The sequence below is a fragment of the Anomalospiza imberbis genome, chromosome Z, assembly GCF_031753505.1.
Source record: "Anomalospiza imberbis isolate Cuckoo-Finch-1a 21T00152 chromosome Z, ASM3175350v1, whole genome shotgun sequence".
NCBI lineage: Eukaryota > Metazoa > Chordata > Aves > Passeriformes > Viduidae > Anomalospiza > Anomalospiza imberbis.
The window spans coordinates 12,991,612-13,009,831 of NC_089721.1; the positions used below are offsets into that span (position 1 = coordinate 12,991,612).

Sequence of the window (18,220 nt, forward strand, 5' to 3'; positions counted from 1 at the left end):
AGGGAGGGGTTGAGGGGAAATGGTGTTTTAAGGGCTTATTTTACTTCTCATAATCCTCCCCTGATTCTGTTAGTAATAAATTTAACTTTGCAACTAAAGTTGAGCTTGTTTTGCCCTTGAAATATTTCTCCCGGTCCTTGTCTCACTCATGAAGCCTTTGGGTTTTTTTTCCCTTTTTCCCTCCTTGCCCAGCTGAGGCAGGGGAGGGTGAACTAGCGACTCATGGATGTCTGGGGCATTTGGCCAGTGTCAAACTACAACAGCAGTATTCACACACACACACACACACACAGACACACACACACACAAACACACACATACAAATATTCCTATTTTCCTACTGCTGGCACAGTGAAGAACAAATTGCATCTTCCTAAATCTATAAACAAGCCCTTTGGGACTGTTCAGTCAGACTAATATTTATCACATAAATTATCATTACTACTAAATATTTCTTTGCAAATAGAAATCTGAAAAGGATTAATTTCTGTCCTTAACTTCCTGGCACTGCTCAAATCATTCTCCATCCTGCCTGGGAAAACACAGCTCTCACAGACACTGGAGTGACCTCTAACCTGCCTGCCAGAAACTCCATGACAAGATAATGCAGAGTAGCTGAGGATTACATATTATCTCCACAGTAACACATAATATGTTTGCATTGAGGATCAGGCTATCAATACAACTATCCTGACAATGCTATTAGCTCATTTTCTAGACTTTTTCATTCTCTTAACTACAAAATACCTATAGCGACAAGTAAATTCCTGAGAAACTAAGTTCTGATGAAGGTCAACAACAAATGTACTGCTGAAGAAGCTGTCATACAGAACTGAAAGAAGAGACATCATCCCTTTGTGTGTGAAGAAAGAGGAAAATACAAGCTGAAGAGAAGGACTTAGGGATTTTAAACTGCTTCATCTACTCCTCCTCTTTAGGAAAACATATTCATCACTACAGGGCGGTGCCTAGTAAAGCAAATCAATTCAGCATTAAATGCAACTAGCCAAGTAATGACACGTTTTTATTTTGAGGAATATCCAAAGCATAAGAGACTTATATTGCTCTCAGTGCACCTACCAAACTACCACAATTTCCCCAACACCATACTAGAAAAGGGGACAGCTGCATGCTAAATTTGAATTAAAATATTCAAGAGTAAAAGGTGATTCCAAAAAGACATTTCACTCATTTTTTCCCTACCCTGCTCCCTCCCTTTATTTATTTATTTAAGATGACTTTTGTTAGTTCTTAATTACAATGGTGCTGCTAGCTTAAGAAACCTTTCAGAAGGAAAGACAGTGCTGTGGTAGAGCACTGGTAATTTGAAGTGCTTTTATAAAAGCCATTTCATCAGACAGACCTTGAAGTAAGAATAAAAGATTTTTGAATTAGCCATGCACTTCTGAGAGGTCCAGTGTTGGCAGTTATTTATACAGAGAGTTGGGTAGAGAACAGACACAAGCTGACAATTTCTTTGCAGCTTCTCTGTTCCAATACAAGTTCGGAATTCTCCTTTTCCCACTGTGCTTTCATCAGCAGTTTTTTCTAAGTCTCAGTCCAAATAATACTAGCGTGCAAGACATGGAAATTTTGGACCTGATATTTTGGGTTTTCTTAATTGAGATCATCAGCTCTCCTGCTTCTTTGTGTAGACCTAATAAACCAACACATTACTAGTGAAATTTCTTATAATTGCAAAATTAATTATTTTGTTATTGTGGTAATGGGGCATCTTTAAGAAAATATGAGAGAAAAGTATGTGTTTTCTCATCTAGTGCATTTATATCTGAACACAATCTGAGGGGTCAAAATACAACATGAAAGAGCCTGAGAAATTAAATTGGCCTAACAGTAATTCCTAAACAGGAACTTTCGTATTTGTTTGGTCACATGTGGCACCCAAGACAACCTGGCATTCCATGGAAACTTGTGAGTACTCCAATGTGGGCCAGACAGTCAAGATATTTTTCAAGAAAATGTGACATTTTGCCTAAATGGTATTTCAAGCAATCTGGAAAGGTGCTACAGCAAGCAGGAAACAGTTTGTAAGAAAATCCAAGCAGATAAACATAAAAAGAAAAGCTAGATGAGAAAAAAGAGAAAAATTCAGGAGCCTTCTAACACTAGTAAGGTCTTGAATCCATGCTGGTGCCTTAACACCTTCCTCTATATTCCCAGGGGGAAGGACTTTTCTTCTGTAACTGAATTTTATAACTGCTCCCAATATCATACAAAAAATGCACCTGAACTGTTTGCTTAAGTTAAAATAACATGATCTTTTGAGACAAACAGGTCATCCACAATACAGCAGAGCAGATGCTAATGATGAGTTCAAGAAACAATGAAAACTTGGCAGTGGTAGATGCATCTTGAATAATTCCATTTAAAACTGAGTATCAAAGCACAGGCAAGGTGAAAATGTACCCTTGCTTGGAAAGGAATCAAGCCATTTCCCTCCAAAGAGTCCTTGCCCATGTTACCAACTGCCATAATACTGTACTAAACAAATAACATTCAGTCTGAAATTTCTCCTTCCTTCTATTAGATAAAAAAATACACATGCCTCATACTATGCTCAAAGTTAGTGAAACTGCTGTTTCCAAAAGTCTTACAGAAAATAACAAGCCCTTCTAGTTTAAACTGCAAGCTTCCCATTTAACCTCAGTTTTCAGGCATCCCCCTAAAGACTGTGAACAAGATGCCTAGGAGGACAAAGCAAAGAATTTAAAGATATCAGCATTGTCTCTCCTGGCCACAGACACAGATGAGGTGTCAGGTATGAAAGGAAAAAAAGGTATGGAAGCTGTCCTTATCAAAGGAAATTATTGTATCATGCCAGGGACAGACACTACAATTCAGAGCAACAGGAACAATATAAACTTCACAGAGAAAAGCAGAAGCTAAGGTAATGCAGTGGACACAAGGTACTGCCATCACAACCATCAATTGTGCTAATGATGCAATCAAAAGGATAAACTGAAGGCCCCTTCAAAGATCTGTGCTCTGCCCCTCTCTGCAGGACTGCTAACACACATCAGTCACACAGCTTTCCTCTGCATCGACACTGTCTGCAAGCACAGGTGTGTCAGCATCAACACAGCACAGCGAAGGAGGTCATCAGATCCATACCTAATGATCTCATCAGTTGTGGGGTTACACCTGGTTGGTTTGGGAAAGTGTGCATTAGCTCAAAACTTTGTTTTCAAAAAAAAAAAAACCACAAAACATTCAGAAGGCAATATAAAAAAAAAGCAGATGCTTAAATCTACTCTAACTTCATAAAAATGTAGATGTCTTTGCCCCTTGGTAACAGTCCTGTCCTGTATATAAAGTACGGGTATATTTGTGGTTGATTCTAAAATGAAAGTCACAACTCTTCCAGATCTCACTTTCCATTTTTCCAGTGAAAAAGACTGGATGAAGATTGTATCAAAAAAAGATGGATAAAGCTCAGGTATTCTGAACTATACTTCCTTGTTCTATTTTACAGACTTTATATCCTTACATATGTTCCACTTACAGAATTATTGTAATTATACTGTCAATTAGGACAGCTAGATTACATATTACTCTGAGAAAAAAAAACAGTGGGAAGTCATTAACAGGTTTTTTCATTCAGAAGAGTGGATAATGCAACAACACAACAAGAAGTTAATACTGGCAGAATACAACAGAACTAAGCACACTCTACATGCACAACTGAGTAAATTTATTTTTTTAAAAGATATAAAAAATCTCTAGTTGTATGGTTTAATCATACAAGAAATAGCCTGGTTTTGAAGAATGTTAACCATGGATCTCCTAACACACACACAAACACATAGTGAAAAGCAAAATCAAAAAGTCTGATTTCTGAAAGAATGGAGTATAAGTTTTTGAATTACTTTTGTTTCTTGGCAAAATGTAATAATAACTCTTCCCTAAAATTTAACATACACAAATATGTGCACTAACTATATTTATATTTTTATTTTCCATAAGCAGAAAATTAGGGCTGCGTGAGACACATGCTAAGAAAGTTGGGGAAATTTAATTCCTTTATTCTCCCATAACTTGAAATAACCATTGGCAACAGATTTGAATGACAGAGTAAAATTCAAAGGGATACACTGAAAAGCTGCATCTCAGGAGCAATGCAAAACAGTCTGTGACATGCTTCATTGAAATGGATTTGCTTTACAGTGATGAATGTTATTTCAGTGTAATGGGACAATTAAGCTGTCCATTTACCTTTGCATACCATTTCCAAAACACACAGCACTGCATGCAATAATTTAATTTTATTGCCAACATAATACTAGTCTCACTTGAAAGTGATGGTTCCATATCATAGTAACAGTTCTCACCACCAACCCATAGATCAGAAGTCCTTTGACATATGCTTGTATTTTTGAGACAGGCAGAATTTCTTCACTTGCTTTCATTATACAGAAAACAGAGCTGCCACTTCCCACACTGAAAATTTAAGAATATGAATAAAATACCAATAGGGAGCTCCTACATTCATTCTATGCAGTCTGAAGAGAAATAAACATGAAGAAAATGGATAGAAAAAGCCATCAAAAAGGTGGAAGAAGTAGAGCCAAAACAATACACTCTCTTTCTCCTCTTTGGATGCAGGACTTTTGCAATAGTTATAATTTTGTGTTGCAAAGGCTCTGCAGGGCTTTCAGGCACATGTTTGTTGGGACATAAGCAGTAGGCTGCTATATTACTGTAGGTGTAATTTCAAGATGTGTATCTGCAAAAACCCAATACATTCTCATACTAAACCAATGTCCCATTGAAAAGTAGATTTCCAAGAAGTCTCTGGAAGAGACTAACTGCAAGTCCCATCCTTCTCCTCTGCTGAAATACTGATGTAGCCCTACTCATGTTCTAGACATCAGACAACTTGATATTATTGCTCAGAGAAACTCAGTCATTGAGCATATTTAATCTGCATATTTTCTATTTATACATATTTTAGCCCAATTTTAGTCCTTCACACATTTTATAGTTAATAGGTAAAATACTTTTCTTGCAATGCTGTACATCTTGAAACAAAACACTGAGTTTATTACATTCAGTGCCACAAATATGAGAACTAGGAGAGTAACTAGACAATGTGTTTCGATTAAAAATGAAAATATGCCTTATGCAAGACATTGCTACCCAAGCAAAGCGACAAATAAGCAGTAGTAGGGCTCCTCAGAGAAGACCTACAGCGCTCTCAGGCATTCAGGGACGCAATCAGGGATACGCGTCCTTTCTTCCACCATTAAAAATGATAATTTTGTATAAGAAAAACTCTTGGTATGGAGCCCTCTGTTTCCAGGTTTGGCACTACAAATAGCTAAAGGCAAAAATAAAATCAAAAAACCCTCATGCAGACACAGAGCTGGCTGGTCTCTGCAAATTTACGTTTTTACTAATGAGGTTAAAGTGTCCAAAACTGTGCAAAATATGTACTTTGAAGCTCTGTAGAAAAGCTATGAATAACTTATAAAATTATATTCTTAATGCCTTAGGTTATAGTAAGCTCTATAGACTGTAAATTAAAATGTTTTATTATTGAATTTGAATGGGTTTCCTCATTTCTTCTTTTCAGATAATCTTCTTTGATAAAGGTTAGAATTTTCTTGTAATTTTATTTAATTCTTAATGTTTTAATCCTTTAGGTTTGGCTAGTCCAAATTAGAGCATTAAAATCTCAGGCTGCTGAATCTAAAATTTAAAGATTTTTTTTTTCCAAAGAATGGTACAGATTTATGTATCCAAACTTCACCTCCTGCACAAATTACATTACTCTCTTCTTCTCTTAGTGTTAATTAATGGCACTACCTTAGCAATCTAAACATTAATTTTGAATTTTCTAGTTGAAGAATATACAAAGCTAAAGTTTATTTTCCTGATTTGTTTTGTTTGTAGAGAACGGGGATGGTAAATAGTGTCAGGTCCTGTATCATCTCTGAGGCTGCTACTTGTTAACTTCTGGACACTGGGCTTTGAGCCTGCTGCCTTAGGAAATGGCCAGCTTCTTTTGCACCTTTGGATGTATTCTGTCTGCCCTTGTGAATTTACACAAATCCAGTCTAGCAGTCCTCAGTCCTCTTTGATGGTGGGTACTAAGTGCTATATCTACACATCTTCTAAATACCTCCAGGGATGCTGATTCCACCACTTCTCTAGAGAACCTGGTCCAATGCTTGACAAACTTTTTGGTGAGGAAAGTGTTCCTAATATCCAGTCTAAACCTGCTCTGAAAAAACTTGAAGCTGTTTCATCTTGTACTATCAGTTGCTGGGAGAAGGGGCTGACTCCACCTGGGTACAACCTCATTCAGGAACTGTAGAGAATAGTGTTTCCTGAGCCTCCTTTTCTCCAGGCTAAATACCCCCAGCTCCCTCAGCTGTTTATCACAAGCCTTGTGCTCCAGACCCTACACCAGTTTTGTTGCTCTTTTGTGGACATGCTCCAGGATCACAGTCTTTCCAGAACTGCACAGCTTTCCAGCCACTCTGTCCCAGCCTGTGGCACTAGCTGGGGCTGTTGTGACCCAAGGGCAGGACCCAGCACTTGGCCCAGTTGAACCTCACACCACTGGCCTCAGCGCAACGATGCAGCCTGTCCAGATCCTCTGCAGAGCCTTCCTGCCCTGCAACAGATCAATACTCCCCCGCAACTTATTGTCACCTGCGAACTGACTGAGGGTGTACTCAATGCCCTCATCCAGATCATCAATAAAGATAATAATCAGGGCTGGCCCCAATACTGAGCCTTGAGGAACTCTACCAGTGACAAGCCCCAGATAGATGCAACTCCATCCAGCACCACTCTCTGGACCTGGCCACCCACAGTTCTTTACCCAGCCAAGTGTCCCCCCACCCAACCCATGAGCAGCTAGTTTGTCCAGAAGAACATTGTGGGAAATTATGTCAAAAGCTTTACTGAAGTTCAGGTAGACAACATACATAGCCCTTCCGCCATTCACTAAGCTGGACATCTTGTCATGAAAGAAGATCAGGTTCTTAAGCAGGAACTGCCTTTCCTAAACCCATCTGTCCACTCCCCTGGTTGTCCTGTATGCCCTGCATGATGGCACTCAGGATGATCTATTCCGTGACCTTCCCTAACACTGAGGTAAGGCTGACAGACCTGCAATTCCCTGGATCCTCCTTCTGCCCCTTCTGCAGACAGCCATCATACCTACAAATCTCCAGTCATCTGGTACCTCCTAGATTAACCAGGACTGCTTGAAAACGATGGAAAGTCTCAGTGAGCACATTCACCAGTTCTCTCAGTACCTTGGGGTGGCTTCCATCTGGTCCCATCGAACTGTGTGTGTCCAAGCAGTGTGGCAGGTCAGTGACCAGTTCCCCCAAAGTGTGGAGGCTTTATTCTGCTCCCTGTCCTTTGTTTTCCAGCTCAGAGGGCTCAGTACCTGGGGAACAACTGGTCTTACCATAAAAGACTAAGGAAAAGAAGTTATAACGTACTTCAGCCTTTTCCATGTCTTTTATCACTATGTTTGTCCCTGCCTCCAATGAAGGATGAACAACTTCCTCATCCCTTCTTTTGTTATTGATGTATTTATAGAAGCACCTTTTATTGTCTTCTATGGCATTAGCCAAATTAAGTTGGACTTTGGCTCTTCTGATAATCTCCCTACATAACTTCATGAAATCCTTGTAGTCATCCTGAGTAAGCTACCTTCTCATTAATGATTTACTACATAGTTATATTTGTCCCTTGCAAGAAATTTCTGCCTAGTGAAATCTGATGTCATGGACATTTCATCCATTTTGTGCTTTCAGATTCATCAACTTACAGCTGCAGGGACCCTCCACTATTGTTCCAATACTTTTTCTGCTGCTACAGTGTGTCAGCTGTATGAATAGTCATATTAGTGTTGTTTAATGTTATGGGTTGTTCAGAAATGCATATTAAAAAGACAGAAGCCTTGGTGTCACAGGGGAACATGGGAGAAGTTCTGTTGTTTTGTTTTGACCTATTCCCAGCCACTGATACATGTCACAACAATAATCATAGTTACTTGTGTTCTCTTAGGAAGGATGGGGAAAATCACTATTTTGCAGTTGTAGTACTTCGTAGTAAACTTGGCCCTTGCAGAAGAGCAGCAGAAGCTGTTTCATAAATGCTTCTGTTCTTAGGGTTTCAAGAAGACACTAGTTGAAAGGAACTGAAACGAAGCAAGTACATGCAGGGATATGTGCAGTCAATCCCACAGCTTTTAAAACCACATGTGAGACGATTAATGCTGCCACTCTGAAAATGTTGGGAAGCTGCCCTGCTGGCAGCAATTTCCAATATTAACTTGAGACACATAGATAGGTTACAAGTGTCCTGCACTCATGAAATGAAATGTGGCTCCATCCAGCTGCAACCAGCAGCTACGGGTTATCTGTTCTGGCCTATCTGACCTACTCCATGATCATGACCTCCGTGTTTCTTTTCAAACTCTCTTGGCCAACTTCTCATAACCGCATTCTGTTCCCAGGGGATTTACAGAAATTTGCCTCCTTCTCCTTTCCCTCCTCAGAAACCCTCTAGTTATTTGGAGAAATACCAAAGTGAGGAAGACGAAAAGCCATTAAGTAGTAGTGCCTAATGGAATAAAATTATCAATAAATGCCAGTATTTAGGAAGCAACTTCCGCCTAAGCAAACAGCATTGTTTACTGCATGTGCTTAAAATATTCACACCCTCTTCTTCTTTTACTCACGGGATTTTTCTCTCTATTAAACGTCAGCAGATAAGAGCAAAGAAAAGGCTGTAATTACTGCAATGAGACTTCCTCAGCTCAGTTCCTAATAGTAAGTGCATGTACACACACACACATGCACACACTAGACCTCAAGTGTAATCAAGCTCTTATGGAACAGAAAGGACTGCTTCATAATGGTACTTGTTCAAAACATATAGAGCTATTTCTTGCCTCTGAAAAAATGGCAAATACCATCAATACAATAATCCAAAAGCTACAGTGTATAAGAAATATTTAACCAAAACTAAATGAAAAGTGAAAAATGTTAGAATAAAATACAGCTTGAAGTTTCCTTACACTATGAGTTTTCAGCAGTCAATCTTTGTATCATTCATACACAAATATTGTAACTAAAAAAGAAACACACCTTGCCCATAATTAAATTTAACTGACAATAATATATCACCTTATTTACAAGAAAAGCAGGGAGATCTGTATACCTATGGGCTGGTTCATCCCATTTTTAAAATCTGTACTGTAGAATAGTAGTAACACATCAATAAAGTAGATTAAGAATCATCCATCCAACAGGTCTCCATAAAAGTAACCAAAGAGAAATTATTGCTGCTTGGAAAGGCTCCTGGTTGGATTTATAAAGTGTCACTGGCATATTTACTCACAAGTAAATACAGCTCACTGCGAAGCAAATTTCCAAACAGCCAAAGATCAGTAAGAGAGGAAAATGACAACAGCAAAAAGTCATGAGGATCCATCTGATGCATGCTGTAGTATATAATAAAAAGGTACATCTCAAAGGTAACAAAAAGTCAAACATTATTGAAAGTTGCATTTTATACTTTCCTGTTTTGAAAACATACCTTTTTACTCATAAATTTGGGGTTGAACAGAACTGAGAGGTAACTTCATAGGTAAAATAAGCAGTACCAGATATAACAAATAATCTTCTTGATATATATGAATGCAAAACTAAAATCACTATATTTTAGAGAACATAAAGCACTTAGGGAGGAACATGTAAATCTGCACCATTTTGAGAAAGATTACAATCTTAGCTTCAATGTTTCAAGAAATGCATGTGTAAATAAATCTTTTTATTAGTACAAAATGCTGTCTTCATCTTTTGATAGTTCAGATCTTGAAAGATGCATTTCAACCTAGCCATAATTCTTCTCACTCTCCACAATTACTCACACAGTCACCTGGACTAGCCCTTCACATAACCCTTTCTCCCACATCTGCCTGTATGGCTCCCATGTCAGACACCGTCCCCTCTCAATAAAAGCTCCTTATGCTACAATCACTGCTCCATGACTTCCATGCTCAAAGGTCTACTGTAGAAGTCACAGACTTCTGGGTCCAACTAATGCTTCTCCAAGAGACAAGGGCATTAATTTGGGTTTTTTTCCTCCTCTAATTATTCAGTTTCCCAAGGCCTTTAACACTGCTCAGACAGACAGAAATATGTCTCATTACTTTTAACAAGGCTAATAAGAAAGTTTGCTTCTAGACATCTCTGATACAAACCATATCGGAAAGTATCATACTGAAAGCCATTGAAAATATCAAACTTGTCAACAGTATGAAAGTCATTAATGTTTAATGTTAGAACATAAAGTTCAAAGAATGGCATAATGTTATCAGCTGCTTAAATAATGCTGGAATTAGCTTATATTTCTATCATTGAAACCTGAAGGTCTGTTTGGCTAAATACAGTATTATTGCTTTTTCTTAATGCATTTGAAAGGGCAATGCTACAATCTTTTGACAGAAATACAGAAAAATAATGCAGGCTCTTTTTATGATTTTATAATGAACTACATGCTGGTTTACACTTTCCTTCAACTTACTGCTCCAGGTACAACCATACAAGAGTCATCACTATCAAGAAAAAGCATCAGTCCTCAGTCAAAAAAAAAGATATTTGAAAGGCATGGACATAAAAGGCAAGAAAAGGGCTTGCATAAATAATGTTTTGCTTTTCACAATGCACAAGCATAATTTTAGAAGGCTGACTTCTGATAATGGATTGCTTGGTGCCAGCAGTATGCAGGAAAAATACACATATCCTCTGCTTTACTACTTTTAGCTTCACAACCCCCATTCTACTTTCTGCCCATTTCTCCTTTTCCTGGTCCTCAGCTACATTTGTGTTATACTAAACACAGTACACTGCCAGTAGTTCAAAAACCTACTTACAGGAATCATCCAGTTGGCCAGGTCACCGTACTTAGACACCTGCATAGCTCCAAGCATTGTCAAATCAACATGGCCTCTGGTAACAGAAAGTGTGTAATTAGCATATCATGTTCAAGTAACAGCCCACAAATCTTAACAAGCTTTTGTTCATGCTCATTACATCAATGTTTAAATGGTGGCATATGACAAAGGTAGCAACTGTTTGTCACACACGTAGTTGGGGTTTTTTTCCCCCTAGATGTATAACTGATGCAAATGTCTCTTTATGCCTACTAAGCCTCAAAAATGTTCCTACTTTTGTCTGGTTTGGTTAATTGCATGTGCAGTCAATCACCTCTGAACTTGTACTTTTTAATGCACTCCTTAATATATTTACATGCACCCATTATCTTTTCAGTGCCATTAGGATTTAGTGTTTGATTGCACCCAAACTCCTTTCCAAAAAACAAACAAAAAACAGGTGCAGACATTGAATTTCCATTAAGGAGGTGAAATGAGGATCACAGTTGCAAGCTGAGCAAAGGAAATATACTGAGTGCAGGTAGAGATTAGATACTTGGAAATGACCAAAAAATAGTTGTTAAAATGTCATTATAAATGTGTTTATAGATGGCCAGGTGGTGGTAGGCAAAAACATCACCATGGTATCTATTAGTTCAGTGGTTTTTTATTTCCAATAGCTAGATTTAACCCTCTGTAAACCATCACTGATTAAGTCCATGATAATTTTACAGGTTGTTAAATGCTAACCACATTTGGAAGAAATACTAATGAGTTCTGCCACTGACGCAGTTTATTCTTTCCCCATTTCAAAAATATCAGAGTTTGTGTTGTTACATACCCTCTTATCATTGCAAATGATTCATCACTAGAGAAATAGGAAGAACCTGGAAGAACAGTGACTGTCTCCTTACCTGTAAAAGAAATAAGTTACAGTATGCATTTTGTTTCTTTGACAAATGAAGTTGCAGCTATTTACCAAGAAATAAGAGGTTTTTATCAAATTCCTTTGGATTCAGTACAACTACAGACCTGATTAAACTTACAACATCACATGTAAACCTAATCAATCCTATTGAATTGTGAAGCAGGTTGTTAGAGCTTCTAATGATAGGATTGCCTGTTGTTTGACCACCAGCAGCTCCAGGCAAGCATCATGATCACCAGAGAGTATGAAATATCTATGGACTTTAGCTTTCTTCTCCATTCACAGAAAAAGTGAGAAGTAACTGTCTTTTGAAACACAGAAATATAAAGCTGTCAGGACACAGAGAGGCTGCAAAGAAAAGCAAGCAGATCAGATTGAACAGTTTAGAGTGCTAATGATGAAAAATACAAAAAAAGAAAAGACAAGTCTGGTCTATTTTTGCTTTTTTAAAGGGCACAAGAAAATGCGCTTCTGTTTTCTGTACTGTGCTCTGAACAATGCTTGAGTCAAGCAATGGAGCACACCTGGATGTGTCTTATTTTGACTGTTCAGGGTTCTTTTCTTCCTCTTCTGCCTGCTCTTTAAATCAGTCTAAGCAAGAAACATTTACACAGGGTGCCTCTGATAAGGCAGAAGAAACACAGATGAAGGTAAAATTATAAAAGAAGCATGGCAAACTTGAGAGAAAAAAAAACAAACCGAAATATTTTAGCAACATGTGACATACTGCAACAACAAAGGGGAAGGGGAATGATGCATCAGTAAACAGTTTCCAGAAAACAGAGGAAAAAAGACAATGAGATTAACTAAGAGAATAGGAAAAGAAACAGTGCATAAAACTTAAATTAGAGATCTAAGATATGTGCTTTAATTATTAAACTCATCTGAGGTATATTTTATGCCATTTGTATGGACATTAAATAGAATAGTATAGAATTAAGGTCATACAAGTGGTCTTGCACACTTCTCAAGAATTCATCATGCTAAGACCCAGACCTGCTGAGACAGCCTGAATTATCTTTCCCTACAGGGCACCCACCCAATGCAGTGAAAGAGAAAACAGGGTTTGCAGGCAGCAACATGGAGAGAGAAGCCCGTGATAAAGTGACAAAGTAATAATGAGAAGAAAGACACACAGGCATAGGACCACAGAATAATGTAAAAAGAGCACCACGCTACCCACTTCTTAAAATGCTCTCAGGAGGTCAGTACTTTAAATTATTTCTGCTGTAATAAAGTACTCTACCTTTCAGTTGCAGTCAAGATATACTTCATGTGAGACATTAAGAAAATGGGACAAACAGAAAAACCCATACATATTTCAGAGCAATACAATTACATTTGCAGAGAGAAATTTGGCAAAAGCCCAAAACATGTATATATTTTAAAAACTTTAAACTGGACTTTGGAGCTGATACTGGATCATTCCAGTTAATGAATGAGAACAAGATTAATTTCTATTCCTTTGCCATTCAGCTTCTGTTTTCTTCACATGGTTTTACAAATTTGATTGGAAAGGACCTAGAATGATCCTAATCCAACCATGTGAATGTTTCAAAAATTACAGAAATAATTATTTTGGTGGTAGGTCTGATGTTTGTCTATACCATGTCCTGTTTATTGCAGCTTCAGGGGGACATCTGAAGCTGCTTAACATTGAATTAACAATAGTACAATAATCTAATTTTCTTGTTGCATTCTAACCTGTTATGTTAGCTTCATGTATCCCACATTAACCCTTAAAAAAATATTTATCAACTATAAATAACAATTCCAGACCATCTCAACTTCCATGTTAAAGTACAATTTTTTTCAGAGAATCTGTTAGGTTCTTAGGCATTTTTTTTCACTGTCACTCTGTTAGCATGTTCATTTTTCATACCCACCCATTTTAAAACTTAAGTTCTAATGTGCATGCATATAACTCATTCATAGTATTTTCTTCTTCTAAATATTTTTTTTGTCCAGTGACTCCTCTGATATATTCCTTCATGCAGTGCTGGAAACAATTACATATATACTGGTGAAATGCTGGACTCAATTTCTTAAATAATTTTTTATTTCAAACCAGAAAATGGCCTCAAATAACTCCACATTTAAAATATAGTAACAGAGGCAATTACATAGCACTATGATAGGTATAATTTAGCTGAGCCAAGCAGCAAATGTTTCAAGTCAGTGAACGATTGCTGGACTGATATTAAATTAAAATTATTTTATGTCAGTGCTTTATCTCCTTTGACTTTTTAGAGTTTAATTGTAGTTGCTAACAGTCATTGAGAAAGGTACTCTCTGTATAAGTATGTATGTAGACACCCATACATGTATTTATATGTATGCATGTGTATATTTGAATAAAAAATATGAAATGTGTATATTTTCCACATGAAAAAACAAGTCTAAAATGTCAGGTGTATAACCTATACCATTAACATCAATAACAAAGTCACAAGGCCTACTTCTGTTTGTCACAATGCAATATTTAAGGGTATTTTTACATGGAAACAGAGAATGTACACAAGCACAACTTTTCCATGAAAAAAATAGTAATCAGACGGGGGCACTAAATAATGAGAAATTTACATTTTTATATTGAAGAGCATCTCCTGAGCTGAAATGCCCTAAAACAGCTGGGCAACAACAGTATGTGAGAACTGCCATTCCCTGCTAAAAGTGGCAAAAGCAGCCACCCACAGTAGTGCCCTCAGTGTGCCAGGTCCCAGGTCATTCTCCCTGCCTTGGCTGCCACTCCCTCTCTGAATGCAAATTAGTTATATTCCTGGTTGGGAATAAACCAAGCCATTATACACAGGATGTTTTAAAACATGTCCCATGCATAAATCATTGAAAACCATTTTCAAGATGACTCAATGAAAAGCAGCAGGAAAACAAACCCATATGCCCTCACAGGCTGCTCAAAACAATCTCACTTCTGAAAAGGATATTTGACCATTTACTGAGGCCTGGAAGAGAGTCTCTCCCCAAAGAAGAAGACTGTCACTTAAAAAAAGACAAATGCATTAATATTTATTATCAAATAAAACAGGTCTCTAGGTTCAAATACTGTATCAAAAGAAAAATTTTTAATTAACATGGTTATTAATTTTCCATTAATTAAATTTAAGTATTTACCTGCATTAATCAGATCTGGATCTACTTCATTTTCAAGTGGATAAGGACCCTGACAATAATACAGATGTATGTCAAGCTTTATAATAAAATACCTTTAAAATACAATTAATAATTTTCATATTATTTCTAATGCTTATTACCAAAACCAGATCATGGCAGACATGCATTTTTTATCTTTTTTAACCAGAATTCTATTTTTTATCAGACAAAAATCCTGACATTACAAGCCACAGTTTATATTAAGTAACATATCAGGTCTGTTGGACATATCGTTCAAGGATATTAGAATCACTAAACAATCATGAAGCGAGAGGTTTGGTTGATTTGGGTTTCTTTTTGTACTTAATCAAAGCGACAGACTTTTTCAGAAAAAGGTCATAACTGAAACTTCATAAAGCCATATGACAGTAAAAATAATATTCACTTTAAGCTTTATTTAAAATTATGTTTGCTAAGGCTTACAATGCTTAGTCTTGCAAATTCCTGATGGTTTTGAGTCCAGAAACTTAAGGACATCTTTAGCAAAGTAGCACCATAATCACAAAATGAGTATTTCCTAGAAAACTTCTCTGCAGTAGAGTGAGATTTTTATGATGACATAATATAGTACATATATGTTTAATAATATAATAATCAAATTGGAGGCAGGCAGGAAATAAAACTCAGCCACAGCAAAATAAAAACACTATAATAACTGACCAAGATACATTCTTACCAAACCCAGGACTCCATTTTCACTCTGTAAGTGAACAGTTATGTCTGGACTGATGAAGTTACTGGCCAACAGTGGGATTCCAATACCCAGATTAGCTGAAAAAAGGTGGTTAAGGCAGAAACACTTACTGCAAACTAGTAAATTTTTAAAAATTACTGCTATGCTATGAGTAGATTAGAACTGTTCCTTTCACAAGCACTTTTGTTTTTACTTAAATACCTCATATTTGTGATGAATTATTTTGCCATTTGGACTGTCTAATTGCATTCTGTCAAATCCTACATAGGATAAAAATATTGACAGTACAAATAAAGCTTCTTTTCCAACTTTTATGAGAAATTCTTGTAACACATTCAACTGCTAACAAAGCCACCAGACATAAAAACTCTGAATTTTATGTCTTAGTATCCCTTCTATTTCAATTGGGTATTAATAAAATGAGAGAATCGCAGGGTCCGGTAAAGACAATGAGCACATTAATCAACCTGTTCTAAACAAACCAGATGGGTTTCTTATTCTAGTCAGCAATCACTTTAACCTACAGCAGCTTAAGGATACCATACATGCCATCCTCAAACTCTAATGCAGCCCGTTTGATGATCCTCTCCCTCATATTGTCTCCTTTTTTTTGTTTGGCTGTTGAGTCTTCAGGCTTTCGGATTGATAAGCGCTGCAAAATAAGAAGTAATCATAAGATTAGAAAACAGATTCTTGCTTCTCAAGACACAAAAGCTTGATTTGTGATTGCACTGAGATACCTGGTCTAAGAATAAAGCTATTTATTCATCTTCTACAAAAAACCCGACCTTTTATTTTATGCATTCAAGCTTAGCTAAGCCAATGGAGTCATCAAATTTTGCCAGTGACAGCCTTAGAGAAAAATATTATTTCTTTGTCTGTATTGCCAAGCCTGATACATAGAGAAGTGGTGAAGAAGGCACCAAGCACTAGTGCAAATACTAGCAAGTCTGAGATTCATTACCACAGAGATACCTAAATAGATTCATAAAATGTCAGCTGAAAATACAAATACTGCTCTCTTTCTGCATTCATTCAATTCAATGAGCTATTCTAGATTTATAAGGATGAAACAGACAAATGCCATTCATCTACAGATACTGGGGAGCTAAGAATCAAAATCTTCAAACATAACTCTCTATAATCTTGCACACTGCATGAATTTGTTTCCTGGAATTTTCTCATCTTAAGTTCATGTTTTGTAAATCACATGTAGGTGAAAATGCCATGACATTCAAGAAGTTCATAACATCTTTCTTTTAAATTACTGTCTACATAGATTATGCTCTTTGCACATCTCTCCTATGCATATAAAATTCCTCTGGGAAAAATAATGTCCTGCACCCCCATATGTCTTCTTATCTTCTCCTACTTCAGGCTACAATTAACACATCAGAAACAAATATCCTGTTACTTTTCATCACCACAAAAGAATTTTTGCAGAGTCATTTTCTCCTTAAGCAATCAGAAACAGTTAATATCAATCCTCTTGAATTTCCCATCACCTTCCTTTTTATGCCTTGGTGATTTTCCCTAGAATTGCTTCACTTGTGGACTGTGGATAAAGTAGGAACAATTACAGAGGGTTTCTATACAGCAAAGAGAAGGCTGGATAGAAATTATAGCTGGTGCTAGAGAGACCACTTCTGAGCCATATTAGACAAGAACTGCTATTTAAAGCCAGAAAGAATTATGACAGACTAGCTTTTCTTTATTTCTTATATTCTTCTTCTTCTCTCACCACTTACCATTACCCACTGCTTTTCTGTGTACAGCCAGTTGATTTATAAAATTTAACAGAAGAGCAAATAAATCTGCCATTTCCTTCCTATACTTATACCTAGTGAGAGGTGCCACTGCCAGAATTACAAAATTGCATAATCAAAATTAATCTCTGTTACAATTTTGCTTGGCAGTTTATAGTAGCTTTCACCCCCTCACCTCTGCCACCGTTTTTTCTGAAGCATATAGGGAAGGGGGCAGACGACTAGGTAGGTATTCGCCAGGTATTCAGTAGGTATTGACTAAAGAGGTATTCCCTTATGCAGCCAAGATGCAGCAGAACCAATAGTTTAATAAATGAAAAATGATTTGTAATAAAAGGTAAAAAGCTTTTCTGGGAGATAATGCAGCCATTCAGAAGAAGAAAATAGGCCATTAATTGCAATCTGACCCAACACAACCAGAGGGGGAAAAGCAAAAAAAGGTTTGACCCATCTGTTTGCAGTCAATTACTCAACAACATGAAATATGCTTTTGCAGAATTAACAGACAGAATTAAAAAAAGAACTTCTTAACCTTAGCATTCACAAAAGAGAATGCTCGGAGAAAAGGCCTTGTACAACTTCCTAGGACTATTTGATTTTAATAACAGAAGTTTAATTATTACAATTCCTTTATGCACTTTTTTTCTCACAGATTTTCTCTCCTTGTGTCATATATCTTCACTTCTACCAGCTTTTCTGATGAACAATTCCCACCTCCAGACTATTGGGACACA

General features: G+C 37.0%; 1 protein-coding gene across 2 annotated transcripts in view; it reads right to left on the reverse strand.

Moving 5' to 3' along the window:
• OXCT1 (3-oxoacid CoA-transferase 1) overlaps window positions 1-18,220 on the reverse strand; it is an 85,338-nt gene that overhangs the window by 17,373 nt on the left and 49,745 nt on the right. The window contains exons 9-14 of one of the 2 annotated variants that reach the window (XM_068176163.1): window positions 16,261-16,372; window positions 15,703-15,797; window positions 14,988-15,036; window positions 11,769-11,841; window positions 10,928-11,003; window positions 4,029-4,881 (exon numbers count right to left, since the gene is read on the reverse strand). In XM_068176163.1, coding sequence (XP_068032264.1) covers window positions 4,771-4,881; window positions 10,928-11,003; window positions 11,769-11,841; window positions 14,988-15,036; window positions 15,703-15,797; window positions 16,261-16,372 — 516 coding nt within the window. In that variant the 3' untranslated portion in view covers window positions 4,029-4,770. Of the gene's footprint in view, window positions 1-4,028; window positions 4,882-10,927; window positions 11,004-11,768; window positions 11,842-14,987; window positions 15,037-15,702; window positions 15,798-16,260; window positions 16,373-18,220 lie in introns of those variants that run through there. The other variant, XM_068176162.1, reaches the window with a different exon arrangement.